The 20,000-nt window shown below is 42.1% G+C and overlaps 1 protein-coding gene and 1 long non-coding RNA gene across 2 annotated transcripts in view; one reads left to right on the top strand and one right to left on the bottom strand.

Moving 5' to 3' along the window:
• Positions 1 to 20,000, top strand: part of LOC127008550 (uncharacterized) — a 32,692-nt gene that overhangs the window by 12,576 nt on the left and 116 nt on the right. Inside the window, exons 2-5 of the mRNA XM_050880726.1 lie at positions 8,782 to 8,823; positions 11,098 to 11,153; positions 16,225 to 16,323; positions 17,160 to 20,000. The exon at positions 17,160 to 20,000 is cut by the window's right edge and continues 116 nt beyond it. Of these exons, the coding sequence (XP_050736683.1) occupies positions 8,782 to 8,823; positions 11,098 to 11,153; positions 16,225 to 16,323; positions 17,160 to 17,353 (391 nt within the window). The 3' untranslated portion in view covers positions 17,354 to 20,000. The remainder of the gene's footprint in view (positions 1 to 8,781; positions 8,824 to 11,097; positions 11,154 to 16,224; positions 16,324 to 17,159) is intronic.
• Positions 12,010 to 16,186, bottom strand: LOC127008551 (uncharacterized). Its single transcript, XR_007761185.1, has 2 exons — positions 13,384 to 16,186; positions 12,010 to 13,238 (listed from the first exon to the last, which is right to left on the bottom strand). It is a non-coding gene; the product is annotated as an uncharacterized LOC127008551 (long non-coding RNA).

Here is a 20,000-nt window from a genome sequence, read left to right on the forward strand (position 1 = left end):
GTAAAGATGCTTAATTGGTAGAGTAGTTTTTCATACGGATATGTCCTTAACTATAGTAACATTTTTTCGGCATACGAATGTATTCTCTATAGTTATTTGACATCCTTGAAATCTGGGGACTAGAAGTATACAGCGTATTTAAGTTGAGGTCTTGCCAACGAGTTACATAAAATATAATACGGCACCCGGCGTCTTACAATCAAAGTGCCTCGTGATGAGCCCGAGCTGCCGACATACAACTGTTTATAGGTTTCAGGTCATTGCTGATCATAATCCCGAGGTCGGAATGAATATTTACCATCTGCATATGCTTTCGGCGCATGCTAATGTGTATGATTAATATTTCAGGACACATAATGAATGACTTTACACTTCTTAAAGTTAGAAAGATATTTCCCAGTTCTAACATTCTAATCTGTGTGAGGTTATGGACTTAAGAGGGAAAGAAGGAGAAAGATGATGATGATGATGATGATGATGATGATGAGGAGGAGGAGGAGGAGGAGGAGGACGAGGAGGAGGAGGAGGAGGAGGAGAAGAATGATTAGGAGGAGAAATATGGGGGAGGAGGAGGAGGAGGAGGACTGGAGATGGTCATGGTTGCAGGGGGAAGGAAAGGGAAGGAGGAGAAGGAGGAGGAAACTGAGCCAGGAAGGATGAAACAAACGAGGAGGAAGCAGATAACGAGGAGGAAGATGGAGAAGAAGTTGAGAGTCGGGAAGATGCGAAGAAGACCGAGGAAAGAAAAACAAACACAAAGAGGAGAGTTCAAGTGGAAAGCGTACACTGGATGAATGCACTGTTGAGAGAGAGAGAGAGAGAGAGAGAGAGAGAGAGAGAGAGAGAGAGAGAGAGAGAGAGAGAGAGAGAGAGAGAGAGAGAGAGAGAGAGCGAGAGCGAGAGAGAGAGAGATCTAAAAGAGGAAATCGGGTGAAAGAATGAAAATAAAGACGTCATAAGAGGATGGAATAAAAAGGGGAAGGCCAGGGAGTAAAAAACCAAGACTCTTACAATGTCCAACATCTTCTTGATTCACGAGTTTGTTTTTCTTTCTCTCGCTAACGACGGAGACAAACAGGAGAGAAGAAGGAATAAGAAACCGAGAAAGAAGTAAACACACACACACACACACACACACACACACACACACACACACACACACACACACACACACACACACATACACACACACACCAGTCAGGCATATATTGTCAGTCAAACATTCAACCACTCACCCAGATATCCATCCATGACTCAGGTAACCAGCCAGCCATTCAGACAAGCAGCCAGACATTCAGACAGGAGGGAGCCAGCCATTCCAGCCGCCATACGGAGTCTTAAATAGAAATCGGGGTTGAACGTAAATCCTCTTCCTAAAAACAGTGTAACGAGGCCGCTGGTTTACAGAAGACGGAAGGGAGGTGATGTCAGTGGCTGCTGGAGGAGAGATGAGTGTGTCTGACGGCTCTCCTCCAGCCTCCTTCCTTTACTCTCCTTTCCCACTCCCTTTTCGTCCCTTCCTCTTCTTTCCCTTTCCTTTTTCCGTGAACCCAGAGTCTCTTCATCTGCCTGCATTCCCTACTAAGAAGTGCGTCGAATCGTCATCACCAGGAAATCTCAGACGCAATATAGGAGGGGGAGGAAAAGGAGGAGGAGGAGGAGGAGGAGAAGGAGAAATAGGAGGAGGAGAAGGAGAAATAGGAGGAGGAGAAGGAGGAGGAGAAGTAGAAGGAGAAGGAGGAGGACGAGGACGAGGACGAGGACGAGGAGGAGGAGGAGAAGGAGAAGGAAGAGGAAGAGGTAGAAGAGAGAACAAGGAAAGGAGAAGCAAAAGGACGAAGACGATGAAAATGACGATAAAGAGGAAAAATAAAAAATAAAATAACGTGAAAAAGGACCTGGATGAGTATAAAAAATAAGGGGGGTAGAGGGAGGAGGGGGAGAAGGAAGAGGAGGAGGAGGAGTAAAAAGAGAAGAGTATTTCTATGATATGTCTTATTTCTTCCTCTCGATCCGTGCTTCTATTTTGATCTCCATGAGTAAAAATGAAAAGAGGGTACGAACCTCACTTTTTTATTTCTTCTTCTTTGACTTTTATTGCTTTTCTTCGCATTATTTTTTCTTTATCTGCTTCTTGCTCATATCTTTTTTTTACGATTATTATTTTTATTTCATGAGCACTGCATCTTAGTCTTCTGCTCCTGCTAACAATGATAATACTCCTACAGCTATTTCCTCCTCCTCCTCCTCCTCCCCAATTACTGAAATACGTAAATAGCTTTGATATATGTATGACTTAAAAATAACATGAAATCGTATCACAGCGTTACATCGGAAACCCAACAGAATGAGGAGAAAATATATCTGACGTGGGAGTTTGTTATCAGCGATGTGTATAAAAAAAAATCTAAGTTTTGATTTGTTAGTCACGTTAAAATCCTGAAATAGTGTTAAAACGTATTCATTCTCTTTTCTTTTATCGTGTTGTGAATCTCTAAGAGTTTAAAAATAGAATGTTGTTTTTACATTTTCTGTTCTTTAGTATTGGCGCAGCACGAGAGAGAGAGAGAGAGAGAGAGAGAGAGAGAGAGAGAGAGAGAGAGAGAGAGAGAGAGAGAGAGAGAGAGAGAGAGAGAGAGAGAGAGAGAGAGAGAGAGAGAGAGAGAGAGAGAGAGAGAGAGAGCACAGTAGGTAACACACACACACACACACACACACACACACACACACACACACACACACACACACACACACACACACACTCGACAACGTAACACAAAAGAAAGGACAAAACAACACAAGAATAAAACAAATGCAGAGGCAAGACTAAAAAATAAAAAAATACCCTAAGAAACATAATGACTGTCAGACTACATTTTTCAGGCGCACAAGATGGGAGCAAAGAGAATAACACTAAATCACGGACTCTAAATCATGGTGCAAGGCGGCGCTACGGTATCAGAGAAGCAGTGTTGCCAACTAAGACGACAGGCAGGTCACCAAGTGTTGCCAGCTAAGACGATTTGCCGGTGTTGCCAGACGGAGCCGAGGGGAAAAGGGGAGGGTTTAAGTGCCGGGTGGGGGGTTCAGGGGGTCAGGTCAAGGAGGGGGGGCGGGTTTATGTGGGGGTAAGAGATTGAGGGAGGGTCAAATCCCAAGTTTAGTGGTTTATGTTTTATTGATCCTGACAGAGCCGTCTTGAGAGAGAGAGAGAGAGAGAGAGAGAGAGAGAGAGAGAGAGAGAGAGAGAGAGAGAGAGAGAGAGAGAGAGAGTTTTTCACCTAAACTTACCTACTGGCAAGTATCTGGCACGTTATCAATGAAATGAATAATATCAAATTAATAAAAAAATATTTCTTTTAAGTAGAAGTATAACTAAATCAACAACCAAAACAACTACTACTTACACTACAATAATTATTACTACTACTTCTACATCTACCACTACTACTACTACTACTACTACTACTACTACTACCACCATTACTACTACTACTACTCTTACTACTACTACTACTACTACTACTACTACTACTACTACTACTACCACTTCTGCTACTACTACTTACTACTACTACTACTACTATTACTACTACTACTACTACTACTACTACTACTACTACTACTACTACTACTACTACTACTACTACTACTACTACTACTTCAATAACAACTATTTCTTCTACCACAAATTAAGGAGAAAAATATCCTAAGACAAAAATATAAGGAACAGAAGGGTAACTGTGCGTGCGTGTGCGTGTGTGTGTGTGTGTGTGTGTGTGTGCTCAGCCGGTATAAACATTAAAGATGAGCGCCTCCCAAACGTTGATCACTGTGCCCTACTCTCTCTCTCTCTCTCTCTCTCTCTCTCTCTCTCTTCACACACACACACACACACACACATGCACGCACGCACGCACCCACACCCACACACGCACTCACGCATGCAGGCACATACGTGTGGATGCACACACAAACACACACGCACCCCACCCCTACACACAGACCTAATCACATGACCTCTAAACTAAATCTAAGCTATCTACTTTTCCTTACAGTTCCCTTGGCTTATATGCACATTCAAGAACGCTGAGGAAAATTTAATGTCCTTCGTGTTCTGGTAATTTTTCAACTGATTTACAAGTCGATTACTTGTCTATTATATGTGCCTCCGAAACAGCATATCAAAAGAAAAGTCAAGTAACAGGACAATAAGGTGTCTGCTGGCTGGGAAAAGTAGGAGTCTCAGAAATAAGGTATAAAAGTTGAAGGGAAAGCATTCCAAAAAATCGATATAATATCGATCACGGAGACCTGACTAGACACTGAAAAAAAAAAAAAAACCCAGTTCGAAATTAGAAATAACCGGCTACCAGATTTTTCTCTAAAATATAAATGAAAAAGGTGAGGAGAGGTTGCATTTTACGGTAAAGACACACTTTAATGTTCCTTTTTTTTTTTTTTTTTTTTTTTTTTACAGCAAAGGAGACAGTTCAAGGGCACACAAAAAGCAAACATTAATAAAAAAAAAAGCCCGCTACTCATTGCTCCTAAAAAGAATCCAAAGAGGTGGCCGAAAGATAGGTCAGTTTCGGGAGGAGAGGTGTCCTGATACCCTCCTCTTGAAAGAGTTTAAGTCGTAGGCAGGAGGAGATACAGATGAAGGAAGAGTGTTCCAGAGTTTACCAGCGTGAGGGATGAAAGAGTGAAGATGCTGGTTAACTCTTGCATAAGGGGTTTGGACAGTATAGGGATGAGCATGAGTAGAAAGTCGCGTGCAGCGGGGCCGCGGGAGGGGGGGAGGCATGCAGTTAGCAAGTTCAGAAGAGCAGTCAGCGTGGAAATATCGATAGAAGGTAGAAAGAGAGGCAACATCGCGGCGGAATTTAAGAGGTAGAAGACTATCACTATGAGGAAGAGAGCTGATGAGACGAAGAGCCTTAGCCTCCACTCTGTCCAGAAGAGCTGTGTGAGTGGAGCCCCCCCACACATGAGATGCATACTCCATACGAGGGCGGACAAGGCCCCTGTATATGGACAGCAACTGTGCAGGGGAGAAGAACTGGCGGAGACAGTACAGAACGCCCAGCCTCGAGGAAGCTGATTTAGTAAGAGATGAGATATGAAGTTTCCAGTTGAGATTTTGAGTTAAGGATAGACCGAGAATGTTTAGTGTTGAGGAAGGTGATAGCTGGGTGTTGTCAAAGAATAGGGGATAGTTGTTTGGAAGATTGTGTCGAGTGGATAGGTGGAGAAACTGTGTTTTTGAGGCGTTGCAACACCAGGTTCTTCTTGCCCCAATCGGAAATAATAGTAAGGTCTGAGGCTAAGCGTTCTGCAGTCTCCAGCCTTGAGTCGTTAAGTTCCTGAAGGGTGGGTCTTCTATTAAAAGAAGTTGAATAGTGCAGAGTGGAATCATCGGCGTAGGAATGGATAGGACAGTTCGTTTTGGAAAGAAGATCATCAATGAACAACAGAAAAAGAGTGGGAGATAGGACAGAACCCTGTGGGACACCACTGTTAATAGATTTAGGGGAAGAACAGTGACCGTCTACCACGGCAGAAATAGAACGGTCAGAGAGGAAACTGGAGATAAAGGTATAGAATGATAGAAACCGTAGGAGGGTAGTTTAGAAAGCAAAGATTTGTGCCAGACCCTATCAAAAGCTTTTGATATGTACAGCGCAATAGCAAAAGTTTCACCGAAACGGCTAAGAGAGGATGACCAAGAGTCAGTTAAGAAGGCTAGGAGATCACCAGTAGAACGCCCCTTGCGGAACCCATACTGGCGATCAGATAGAAGGTCAGAAGTGGAAAGGTGCTTTTGAATCTTCCGGTTAAGGATTGATTCAAAAGCTTTAGATAGACAAGAAAGTAAAGCAATAGGACGGTAGTTTGAGGGATTGGAGCGGTCACCCTTCTTAGGTACAGGCTGTATGAAGGCATACTTCCAGCAAGAAGGAAAGGTAGATGTTGACAGGCAGAGGCGAAATAGTTTGACCAGGCAGGGTGACAGCACGGAGGCACAGTTTTTAAGGACAATAGGAGGCACTCCATCAGGTCCATAAGCCTTCTGAGGATTGAGGCCAGAGATGGCATAGAAAACATCATTTTGAAGAATCTTTATAACAGGCATAAAGGAGTCAGAGGGGGGGATGAGTAGGATGAATATGCCCAGAATCGTCCAGAGTGGAGTTTTAGAAAAAGTTTGAGAAGAGTTCAGCCTTAGAGATAGATGAGACGGCAGTGTTGCCGTCAGGACTGAGTGGAGGAAAGATGAAGAAGTGAAGTTGGAGGAGATGTTTTTGGCTAGATGCCAGAAGTCACGGGAAGAGTTAGAGAAAGCAAGGTTTTGACATTTTCTATTAATGAAATAATTTTTGGTTAGTCGGAGAATAGATTTGGCACGATTTCGGGCAGAAATGTAAAGTTCATAATTAGCATTAGTTTGAAGGCTCTGTTCAATGAGTTCAATGAGACGAAGACTCAAAAACATAAAAGGGGAAGAAAACTAACTCCTGGGAATCTTTGCAGATCACAGTACCTTGGCAAACAGAACCCGGGCATATTACTGCAGGAGATTGGCAGAGCAAGCAAGAATATATGTGTCTGCATAATGAGGATTTCAACGACAGAAATATTGACCCAGAATCCAGGGATTTTTTAGATATACAATATAATTTCCTCAAGCAGATAGTTACTAAGCCTAACAGAGGAACTAACCCTTAAGACTTATTCTTTGCTAATAATAAGAATATGATAAGTGAGGTGGAGGGAGGAAGTGGAGCTAGGAAGTAGTGACGACAGGGGGTAGAGTTGGGACTGGGGGTAACCACGAATTCAACCCCGTGATGGTGTCAGAATTTAAAAGAGCTAATTCCAAGAGGCTTAGAAGACACCTTGGGGAAGTAAACTGGGTAGCCTTGGTGTTTGATGAGGGCCAGAGCCGAGAGCTGGAATCCGATGTCCTGGAAAACCATGTAAAAATGACCTACGATAATTTACTTAGAGCATTAGTAGGATCGAGAGTAAGGGCAACAAATACCTCAGCGAACACTTAAAATGGGAAACAACGATGCCAAGTTGATGGCCCGAAAGCTAATATGCGAAATAGTCTTAAAGAAGGGAATATAAAAGAAAATAGAGTGGTGAAACACACTTTAGGAATAGATATGCTGAGTTAGTCAGGCTGGTAAAGAAGAACACCCGCGCAGCCAAAAAGGAACCATGAGATTAGGACAGTTAACGAGGCTAGGAATGACCCCAATGCATTTTTCAAGATGTATTGGACAAAATAAGGGAGAGAACTGAGCTGTTGAAAATTTACACAGTTGAGCTCATTGCCAATGGCGATGATACGAGAAAATTATTGAACTACTTCCAAGTCTTCACACAAGAAAATCTAAAAGACCAGTCCGGGAAGAGTTCATGGGGGTAGTCTTAGGCCAGTTGGAAGTGACTGAATAATCCCAGCATGTGGCACCGGGCTGGGCGCAAACCCGCGTCGTCCTGGACGCGCTGCCGTCACGCTAACCACTCAGCCACCCCCTCCTCTAGTGTGTGTGTGTGTGTGTGTGTGTGTGTGTGTGTGTGTGTGTGTGTGTGTGTGTGTGTGTGTGTGTTAGCTTTTTTTATGTCTGTGTATGCTGAATTTATTGGCGCTGAAAGAAAATATTCGTGGTGTGTGTGTGTGTGTGTGTGTGTGTGTGTGTGTGTGTGTGTGTGTGTGTGTGTGTGTGTGTGTGTGTGTGTGTGTGTGTGTGTGTGTGTGTGTTGGTGTGTGTGTGTGTGTGTGTGTGTGTGTGTGTGTGTGTGTGTGTGTGTGTGTGTGTGTGTGTGTGTGTGTGTGTGTGTGTGTGTGTGTGTGTTTAAGTTGGATAAATTCAGATTCAACAATGCTATATATTGTCAGGAGAAATTGGTTTACCAATAGAGTGGTGGATGGGTGGAACAGGCTTGGCAGGCATGCGAGTGCTAATAAGCTAGATCCATTCAAGAAAAGGTTAGATAAGTTCATGGATAGAGAAGTTCAGGGTGGTAGCTTTACAGGAGCTGCTTTTTAAGCCTACCCGCCTCTTCCAGGATCCTCTTGTTCTCATGTACTTAATAAGCCTTACAACTAAAATCGCCTTGTCACTGGGGGGGTTACAGTTTAATGCTCGATCTGGAATTCTCTACTGTTTATAATAATTTGTTATTTTAGAGAAAGAAGACGAGCTTCAAAGCCCTTTCCAGATTAATGTCTACATGATTTGCCAACAGGTGGTAGAGTTTTGTTGTCTAGCACCCCGTCGGAGGATTTATTGCAGCTGCCCAGGAGCACAATTTTTTTTTTTTTTTTTTTTTTTTTTTACGTTGTTGCCTATTGCGCCGGTAGGCATCTTCCCGGTGGGGCCTGATGGTCGGCCAAAGGCTTCTTCCAGGTGGGGCCTGATGGTCGGCCCAGCCCGTTCTGGCGCAGGCGAGTGTTTATAGTGGCGCCATCTTGCACTGGCTCATGCTGCCCCCCGGAACTCGTTCTTGATTCGCTTGGACGGCTTCCTCTAGAGTCCGGGTTGATGGGTGGTCTTCAGGACAGCATGTGGGTTGTTTTAAGCCACTCGGCGGTGACTGAAAAATCCGAGTGGTAGCGTGAGGATTCGAACCCGCGTCGTCCATCACGCGGCGAATGTGGGTCCAGTACGCTATCACTTCGGCCACCGCCTACCCTAATTGACTACTTTATGGCTACAAATGACAAGGTATCCGGAGAAATCATTAATGGCTCGTTTTTGCACACAGGTATGAACGACGTCTGCAAGACTCGATCGCAAAAACTGCTGGGTAAGTACCGTAAACTTATCCAGCATCACTAAAGTAAAGCACTGAACATTCTAATTGCAGGTGTCCTGCCAAGAATGTCTGTTGGCTGGCAACATCTTTAGCGATAAGGCTTTTATCCTAATAACAACCTAAAACAACAACAGGGAACTCAACGTCGGATCCTTGGACTCCTGGGACTATTTCTACCAGTCTAAGACTATATCTACATACATCATCTGTGTTTTTTTTATGATCAGGGTAGTTTAGTAATTAAGTAAAGCAAGGTAAGTAGCAGAGGAGAGACCAGGCGCTAGGAATGTTCCTTAGGGCTCTACTCTTGGACTAGTTATGTTTATTATTTACGTCAAGGACATCCAATATGATTTTTAACTCAATTTAGTTTTCATGTTTTCTGACCGTACGTAAACTGGGAGTTCGGTACCTGCTGAGTAAGACAGGGAAATAAGAGAATAATATGTTTGTAGTATGCCTGGGAGCGGTAGATTCTTCGAGTAAGAACTAACCATGGATAGATCGATTCTGAAATTCGCGTTGTAAAGCTTAAACGCTTGCTCGGGATCTTGAAGTAAAAATCGTGTTAAACCCTAAGGGAAGCAAATAATATGACAAGAATGTCGGTCTCCATTAATAGAACTTTCTCAGTGAAAAAAAAGAAAAAAAGAAAAAAAGGAAATAGTAACACTAGTCAATAGTTTAGTCAGACCGCAAGGGTCTTTCTGCATGCGAAGAACATTTATAAATTAGGTTTTCTACGTAGGACTAGTGATATTATCTCTACTTGTGCATACAAGGAAAGATTGTTATGTCTTATCATGAAGTAAGCCTCTACCTTCATGATTTTTACTTACTGGCTATAGCGCCGGCGGCTCTCCTGAGAAGCCTGGTAGATGGTCCCAGCCCGTTAGAGGAATAGGAGAATTTTATATATAGTTGCTGCCGTGATATATGACTCTTGGTCGGTTCATGCTGCTCCCCGGTGCTCTTCTTGACCGAAATCGCTAAAGTTTGGGTTGACTGAAGATTTGGACAGCATGTGGGTAATTCGCCACTCGGAGTTGGCTGGAAATTGTCAGCGTCTTGCGGTGGGATTTAAACCCAGGTACTCAGGATCACCACGTCAGCAAGCTGACCACTCAGCCACCCCTTACCCCAAAGAGGTTAAGCGCAACACGATAAATTAATTTAAATAATAACTGGGCCGCCACTTTTTTTTTAGCTTAATTAATATTCGGCAAGGCAGAGATGTAATTTGTTTTGACAGCGGATTGGTCTCGCTTCACTTGTTAGGTGTAATGCATGTGCTTGGGTTGACGGATATTCCTCTGGTTCAGGGACTGGAATATCATGTATCCCACCTTTTGATCTCCCACCAAAGTGTGTACTTCTATGGCATAATGTTTCGGTCTATTGGATGATGGCAACAGTTGTCCTGCGTTTCACACAAGGAATCTAGGCTCTAGACTCTGCTCTGCATTACCCAATATCATTCAACACAAGACCCACCCTGCAGGAACTACGTGATTCTAGGCTGGATGCTGCAGAACGCTTAACCTCAGATCTTACTATAATTTCCGATTGGGGCAGGGGGAACTTGGTGTCCTTTAATGCCTCAAAAATTCAATTTTTCCTCCTATCAGCTCTACACAATCTTCCAAACACCAATCCCTTGTTCTTCGACAACACTCAGCTGTCACCTTCAACAATATACATTCGCGGTCTATCCTTCACGCAAAACCTGAACTGAAAACTTCATATCTCCTCTATTGTTAAACAAGATTCCTCGAGGTTAGGCGTTCTGTATCGTCTCCGACAGTTCTTTTCCCCTTCACAGATGCTTTCCATATAAAGGGGCCTTGTCCGCCCTTGTATGGAGTATGTATCTCATGTGAGGGGGAGCTCCACACACACAGCTTTGCTAGACAGATTGGAGTCAAAAGTTCTTCGTCTCATCAACTCCCCCCTTTACTAGCAGTCTTTTACCTCTTATATTCCACCGCAGTGTTGCATCTCTTTTTATCTTCTGTCGATACTTATTTTACAGGCAGCATCGGAGAGATATTCCTTTATCAACTTAACTTAATGAGACTCTAAATATCTCATGATAATATTCAAGCCTCTAAAACTGTTAAAGAACAACAACAAAAAAAAGAAACATCACTTTGTGTCTCCTATTCCTCTAAAGTTTTGAATTAAAGTTAACAAATAACATAACTCACTTGTAAAGATCCTCCGTTGTTTTCATTCCTAATACGTTTCCCCTTTTCTTCCCTTCAGGAGCTTCATCAGGTCCGCCCTTTGCCTCCTGCTGGTGGTGGCGACAGCCCAGGGGGGTGAGCATCCCTTTGGGGGTCACAGAGCCTCTCCTACACCCAACCGGATCCTCTAGAGGCGTCTTTCTCGTTGTTTCATTGTTCCTACTCATTACATCCTTCAAGAATTCACACAACCTCCTCTGCGCCTCCCTTACCCCCTCCCCGAATCCCAGAACACACACACACACACACACACACACACACACACACACACACACACCCACCCTCCACTCACTCACTCACTCACTCACTCACTCACTCACTCTCTCTCTCTCTCTTTTCTTTAGCGAAATTTTGTTATGAAAAAAAAAATACGCGCAAAATTATATATATATATATATATATATATATATATATATATATATATATATATATATATATATATATATATATATATATATATATATATATATATATATATATATATATATATAAACCCTTTCGTTAGCATATATTTGCCATATCTATTTAATGTTAGCGAATTTGAACTTTTCATCACTATTTTAACCCACGAAAATTACACTCTAACGATTAAGAAACAAAGTAAGTACTATGCGACACAGTTGAGCTACAGGGAATAAAAATAAAATTGTAATGTAGAGAGACCCGTTTCTTGGATGTGTGTGAGATAGGGTGCCTGAAGTCGTTAGTAAATCAAATGTACATTCTCTAGCTCAGAAAATAAACTTTGACACCTATTACAAGATAAAAATGACAGGCCATAACATCCTTCGAGGAGGCTCTTCGCCCTTCACCACTTCGCTCCACAGTTTCCTACAGAGGTGTCCTACTTGTAGCGTAACGGTTCCTACTTATTGCATTCTTCTAATGGCTACAATGACTCTCCCACACTCTTCAACGTCCTACTGATGTCTGCTACTTATAGATTAATGTCTTTTTTTTTTCTTCCTTCCTTCGAGAAGATATAATGATTCCCTAGTCCCCTAAAGATAATTTGGTGGCGTCCTCATCTTCCTTAATGGTTTAAACTTATAGAATCCCCCAAGGAACGATAGATCCTCCCCTCGCCACTTGGGATCCTATAGAGGCGGCCTTCCCGTACCTCATTGGTGTTCTGGAGACGGAGCTTTCCTCGCTAAGCCTTACTCTTCTCTGCTGGCAAAAAAAGTTGATGTTCCTTTGTTTCGCTGACCTTTGATGTCATGAAGTGTGAAGTTGTCTGAAGAGACTTAATTAAGATATCCAAGTGTTTAACAGCTTTTAAAATTTCATGATACATTTTCTTCATGTATTCAGCCTTTCTTTTAATATCTTGTCCTATTAGTTAATCTTCAAAGATATTCCCATAAATCCTTATTAAGGGATATGTGAATATGCTTTCTTTAAAGCTTCACGATGCCCCTTTTATATATTTAGTTTTAATGTATATTCTGATGCAAGTTTTCCAGTGTAGACCAAGCGGGTAACTTCGTCTGTTCTTGATTGTCTAAAAATTTTTTGGGGCCTACTTACTCACGTCCATTAATCCTCATCAAGGAGGCTGTCCTAGTCACTCCCTTGAGCCAGCTTGTCCCAGTTGTGTGCGCTGCGGCAGACACTTCACGTCAACTTTAATATGGCCTCATAATCTCGCCTACACAAAGACCTTCACAGAGAACATGTAATACTGTGTGCTGAGCCTCCTATACACATCCCAGAGGATTACAAAAGACTCCTAAAGGTTTCGTAGCTCCTACCCCATCCAGCAGCATTTCTTTTCCGTCACATTCCTTCTATCCTGTCCCTTCCAATCTTCACCATTTTACTCTGCATAACCTCGTCCCTTTCCCATATTTTTATTATTTCTTTTCTGTCACTTTCCTTCTATCGTGTCCCTTCCACTTTTCACCATTTTACTCTGCATAACCTCGTCCCTTTCCCAGTTTTTAACCAATATTTTGTTCGTTCTATCTCTTCCTCACCCATGAATATTGCCCCATACCATCCTGTCAGAACATAATTTTTTTTCCGTCATTCTTAAATTTCTCTATCCGATTCCTTTTTTTTTTGTTTGTTCGGCCCAATCCCACACTCACATTACTTCGTTCCGCCACTTACTCTCCACCATGTTCATTACTGTCTCCTATTTTAGCTCCAACAAACCTAACCCTTGCATTTTTTCTTCGGTTAACTTTCCTTCATCTGGTAGTTCCCTTTTGTTCGGCCCAATCCCACACTCACATTACTTCGTTCCGCCACTTACTCTCCACCATGTTCATTACCGTCTCCGATTTTAGCCCCAACAAACCTAACCCTTGCATTTTTTCTTCGGTTAACTTTCCTTCATCTGGTAGTTCCCTTTTGTTCCTGTTATTTGCCTCAGCCAACCCCGTCCTTGCATCATTTTGTTTTCTGTCACTCTTACTCCGTCCGGTTCCTTCCCGTCTCCACTTTTCTCTCAACTCAACCCAGTCCTACCATAATAATCTCTGTTCCCTCATTTTCCCTCCGTTCAGTCCCTTTTTGCCTCCATTTTTTCCTCCAACCAGCCCCGTCCCACCCCATTACGGTTTTTTATGTCACTTTCATGCTCCACGCCCCTTCATCCAATACCATCTTCTCTGACCTCTGTAAATGTTGTTCTTTTAAGGGAACATTGTCCGCATTTTGTAAGATTTATGAAATTGTTAATTAACATGGATGATTTATATTTGCTATTACTAGCTAAGATACCTACTTATGTGTGTATAAATTGTAGGACGAGATATGAAAAAGAAAGAGAGAAAAAAATATTTTTATATAAATTTGACTTATACAAATTTTAGCTCAATACTGCTGAAAACTAAATCATCTCATCATTATTTACAAATTGTCAGTGACAAAATTAATTATATAATCCTTAATGGATGTTATGCCTACTTTTACCCAAAAATGTATAGTATGGGAAAAAATATATATTTATGTATGACTATACACACAGCTTAGAAAATTTGTATTTATGTATATGAATTTTTTTTTCATTATAAGTTAAAACCAAGACATAAAATGCGTAGGCAATAGAAAGACAAGGACAATGCAAAAAAAAAAAAAAAAAATGGAGTCAATATCACAAAAACTAACGATGTAGTGTCAATTAAAAGTGAAGAAAACTACATTTGAGAAAACTGCGATTTCTTGAAGCATCTTCAACATCAAAGATAGCTCTGACTTTACTATGTCCCTCTTTCTTTTTTGTGTTTCAAACTAGGAATTTCTTTTTTGAGCACTTGTAGGAACACTTAGAGCAGCACCAGTCGAGGTAGGAGGGGCAAAGTCAGTAGTGGTTGTAGCTGGCGTGAGGGACAGAGCCGCGAGTGAGGGTCGAGAACGTGGGCTTGCAGCCGCTTGTCTTGCCGCAACGAAGGGTCTGGTAGCTTTCTTAGCATGCTCACGTCGCAGATGTATGTGTTTCTTCGGTCTAGGCATGCTGTCGTAGTCTTCAGACAAGATAGCAAAACAATTAAGCTTGTTGACGCCTGTAAATGCGACGTTTAGCAGAAGCGTATGCGGCGTGCAATCCCCCCACTGACCTTGACCGACACTAATCAGTCATTGTCTCCCACTCACTCGCCTCTCCCCTCCTTTTTCCACTCATGGATGGATGCCAAATACATCCAGGTAAGTATTTTAAAAAAATCCCGCAAAAATTCAAGGAAAAAATATTATGGAAAATGAGAAAGCACATGGGGTATCTGAGAACGTAATATAAATGCCAAAGAGTAAACAAACCACGCCCCCGGCCCTTTAAATCTTTAACATACATACTTTCGGCCTCAAACTTTGGGAGATTGTTGCCGAAGCATTGGTCGATTTTTTGGTGTGGATAGCTCATTTTTGCTTTTGACTCGGATTTTCACTCAAAATGCGGTCAATGTTCCCTTAAGTTACATATCTCTCCACCTCATATTACATTTCAGTTTGTCATCCTTTTCTTCACTCCAATCCTTCCCCATGTACCACCTTTTGCTAATGTTCTATTCTCCATTTTCTTGTAGTAGCTTATCATTTTTTTTCCGATCAGTTATATTTCGCTCCACCTATCCATCTTTTCGCTTTTCTTGCAGCCATTTTCTAGGTTTTTTACAATTTCCCTATCTCCGTGTTTTCTTGGTCAGCTTCACTTTGAGCATCTTCACCTCGTCTCATCTCCTGTCTCGGATGTTCTTACCACACCTCAGTTTTTGCTACCGAGTCCCTCTCCTCACAAACTGCCCTCCTCCTTCCTGGCTTAATCGTTTCCCACCAGCAAAACCCTGATCCACTCCCTTCCCGCTCCCTCACTAAACTGCCATTCTCCACTCCTCTCCAATCCACTACACTCCATCCCATACCGCCCATGTCCTCCCCGTCGTTCCCTCTCTGGCGCTTCCTTCTTATTATCATCCAACACACAACTTCACACTTCACTCTTAATGAACTTCAGAACTTTACGCCACCACTCAAGAAACTTTTCTCTCTCCTTCCCTGTCAGCGCAGAACATTTTTTCCCACAAGTTGTGACGTGTTTCTTCTTTTAATTCAGCGAAAATAAGCTTTTTTCTTCTTCTTTGCCCACCTTCCTTTCCTCCTGCCTCGAGGGTTTTATTAAAAAGGCATTGTTTTTTATTGTTTTATAGTCATATGATACTGAAAGGTAAATGTAGAGGACATATTATGCTGCCACAAACGTGAATTGGGCCAACCACTAAATACATGATTCCGAAGTTAATTAAGGTCAAACTAGCATGCGGCGAAACTCCATTAAAAAGGTAGATTAAGTTGACCTCGCGACATGACCTAATATGAAAACAGGGTCGGGACACACACACACACACACACAGGACACGGCATAATACGATATAAAACAGTGATGAAGATAGTCATAAATTTAAGTATTCTCAAAAATTAGTCCAGAGATATAGAAATCTTTCACAAATTATATCGTGAATCTATAGAATACAAAACTTTAAGAATTTGTGATAGAGGAGAAGGACTGTGAAAAGAGAATAAGCTAGAACGTACGTATATACATACATACACAGATGCAAGCAGACGTGGGAACACACACACCCTCACAGAAACAAAAAACAAAAAAAAAACAAGGCTAACAATATCGTCTTTCTCTCCCCAGTGCGCGGCCTCTTCTGCTACAGCCACATCCCAGACAAGGAAGGAACCAACTGGGTCTTTTGTCCCAGCACTTCTTGTTACACTGTCGGGGTGAACATATGTGAGTTTCTCTCTCTCTCTCTCTCTCTCTCTCTCTCTTCAAAGTTGTTTTTCTCCTACACCCTTGAAATGCTTCGATAACGTAATGGCATTATTTTCCCACTTCTTTAAGCATGTGTGTATGTGTGTGTGTGTGTGTGTGTGTGTGTAATTCACCACGGCCTGATCACGAGCTGGACTCGCTTTCGCCAGCAGGTACCCTCCCTACGTGAGCAAGTGCTCATTATCGTCGATCTCTGGGTACTGCCAGGACCTCACACACCACACACCCCATCCCCCTTGCTCAAGAGGGGACAGTAACCACTCCTAGTCAACGGAAAGAATCCGGCCTGAGCGGGGCTCGAACCGCCGCCTGTTCGGCCGTGAAGCCTTGCAGCACAGCGCTCTACCGATTGAGCTACCGGAGTGGTGTGTGTGTGTGTGTGTGTGTGTGTGTGTGTGTGTGTGTGTGTGTGTGTGTTCTCATTAATGCCTCGAAGTACAACTACACTACTCCTACTTGTCTTATATTTGTATTGGTTTTAACCATGTGTTTTCAGTTTTAGCCTGCATGGAGGTTTCCAGTCCTATTTACCTTACAGGTTTCATCTTATCCATTCAAATAAATCAAGTTAACGCAAGTACTCTTGATTTCATTCACTCATGTTTATCAATAGGAACTATGGAGGTTAATCTGGCATCTACCTCTGTTATTGCCAGAGGAACATCATCTTGTTGGCTTTATTATGTTTTTTTATATAGATTTCCCTGGTGTTTCTTCTTATACAGTAAAAAAAGTTTATCTTTAACGTATTTATTCCTGTACTACACCAAACTTACTCTATATCTTTCCGGCAGTGGGCATGGGTGACTCCAGGCGCGGATGCGCCGACAAGACATACGAAGAAGGCTGCCGCAAGGCCAAGACCATTGTGGCTTCAGGCAGCGTGTGCTTCTGTAACAGCTTCTTGTGCAACTACTCGAGCGCCGGCCAGAAATCCCTCTACCTTCCCCTTCTCATATTGCCCTACGTGATTCATAAGTTCCTGTAGAAGAGGGACCCGGCGTGTCATCTCTGGACACTCACACAATCACTCACTCACTCACTTACTCACTCAGTCAATTTTCGCCTCAGTCAATCGTTAGTTTCATTGATTTTTAGTTTAAAACTTTCCAGTTATATAATGTGTTGACATTGTACTTCTTTTCACATCTGTTTAATTTGATGTTAACACAGACGATCGGAAATCAAACATTTTTTTTTTTGCAACTCCTCTGATGGTAGATGCCACTTCAAAGAGGGAAAATCAAAAGTTATGACTGTATGCAATATTATTACATGAGGCGTATGACGTGAGTATTTCTTTCATTTATTTTTTGTCAACTCTTTTTCTGACGAGTGTTCATGATTAAGCGTTATGAGTTTCAGTTCCAAGAAGAAATTCAGCTAATCGCTTGGATACTCGCGACTCAGCCTGAGGGACACAGCGGAGCCACCTCGCGACGCCATGCCATCACATTTCCCCTTAAAGCTTGTCCGTTGGCCAATAAAACGCATATTATTATGAAGGACGAAGACCGAAAGGGACCCCTAATGTTTGTGGGTTACTAAACTTAACTGAAAAAAAAAAAATCATGTCTGTAGTACATACATTCTAGAAAATAGGATTTCCACGTTGACACTCGATGAGAACGATGTCGATGGTGATACCACAGACACAGAAGCAATAAAACAGTTATATTTGTTACTGAAGAGGTTACATTTCGATGGATAAATTAAATCCCACAAACAAACCGAACATCCTTTTATGCTGTTACATCATCACGTAAAAATAAAAAAATAAAAAAAAACGCGGAAATAAGAGTAGCTTTCGGCGAAGAATCCTCAGCAGGACAAACGTGTCTTCAGGCTCAGAAAACACCACCACCACAAAAAAACACATTGCACTCGGCCTTCAGTTGTCTCCATCAGCGCGGACCCAAAGGGAGGACTTAAAAACTAAAACAAAAAATTGGCGCACTCGAAGGCTTCCATGACGATAACGACAAAGAAACAGTAACGGTGAGCTCTGTGACGCCCCCTGCTATAGTAAACATGTAAACGACAAATAGGCCCCTACACACTTCAAAGGAGAAAACCATCCAACAAAAAGCTGCCTTGACGTGGGATGATGCATGGAGGCGTGAATTACAGGGCAGCAACAGAGCACTTCTTAAAAGGAGTGGGAAGGATAAACAATATCCAACCCGAATTCAGAACAAAATGATCAACTATCTAGCAGAGCTCGGGAAGCTTGTCTATAGTACGACCCTTTGTCTATAGGAGAGTTGATATTCCGTACAGTAGAAGTGATGCCTCAGTGTCTAGCTACAAGCATGCAAGACGTAGGTAGTGATGGTGGTGTTTGCATTTTGGCAATACAACACAAAACACGCTCGATCCTCACTTTGTATCGTGAGTGTCGTAGTTGAAAACGAGAGCAAAATGGATTACGTAAATATATATATAAAACAAATCTATATACATATATACATACACACATATGAATTTAGGCTTAATACTGTAAGCTTTATATACGTTTAGGTTTATCAGTATAAACATGTGTGAAGCGTATGAAAGCTATACATAACGGCCGGAGGTTATAATTGATGTAAAAAGTGAAAATAAAGTATATAGTGTTATGTAATTTCACCACGGCAAGATCTCACTTCCTCACACTTTTGGTATACCTGTCGGCTCCTCGTTTCCTGAAGTTTTTCTCGAGCGTAACAACCTCGGAAGACTGTCCAAAGACTTGTCGTGGGAGGTTCACCGACATGCGTCAGCAACGTCGAGTTTTTGCCGTACATGACGCGCTAACACACCAAACGCAAAACACAAAACTGACAATAAACCTCAAACCTTTTATGGGATGATTTGTAGGTAGTTATGATGGTTAATGACGAGAAGAAAGGATGATAAATGATACTTTTTGCTACATTGTGAATACATGCACCGACTCGATCCACGATGATTTGCAGCAACTCATCCATGCTGTCTTTATATTAGATCAATTTGTATCACCACCGCAGAGAGACGATATTCCATGGCATATTTTTACTCTCAAGGGATGTTTTTTCGAGGGAGGTTATAGTTTCCTAAGTGTTGTTCTGTAGGAAGAGAGATTTCACATCCTTGAATAACCTGGCTTTGAGAAACTGAAAACACAAATTAAATTGATCAACAGCAATTTTACACAACCGAGTTCATGGATCATACGGAATTCCAATCAGGCAGAAGAAAATGGCGATGAGAAGCTAAGCACATACAAAAGCCAGGAAGATTCAACGAGTCCCTTTAGATGATAAGATAGTCTGCCTTTCCACAGTTCGTAGTTTAAAGTTGCTCACGGTCATTACCTAAATTTCTAAATCTACCCCTTGTTATACCCTCGCCACACACACACACTAAGTTCGCCATCACAGCTCCCGTAGGACGAAAGGTTAATACTTAAAACAAGGTAGTGAGTGGATACAACTTGTAGATATTTTGTATTGTTTCCGCTGTATACTATATTTGAACGAGGCCTGGACCAGCAAGCGACTCTACGACACACCGATTGCTTCTCGGATTATCTTGACACGTTCTACGGAAGTGCTTTACTGGTCATTATTACTGTATTTTGTATAAGCAGTTGGTTGTATGCGCAGGCAAGGAAT

This window comes from Eriocheir sinensis, chromosome 38 (genome assembly GCF_024679095.1).
Source record: "Eriocheir sinensis breed Jianghai 21 chromosome 38, ASM2467909v1, whole genome shotgun sequence".
NCBI lineage: Eukaryota > Metazoa > Arthropoda > Malacostraca > Decapoda > Varunidae > Eriocheir > Eriocheir sinensis.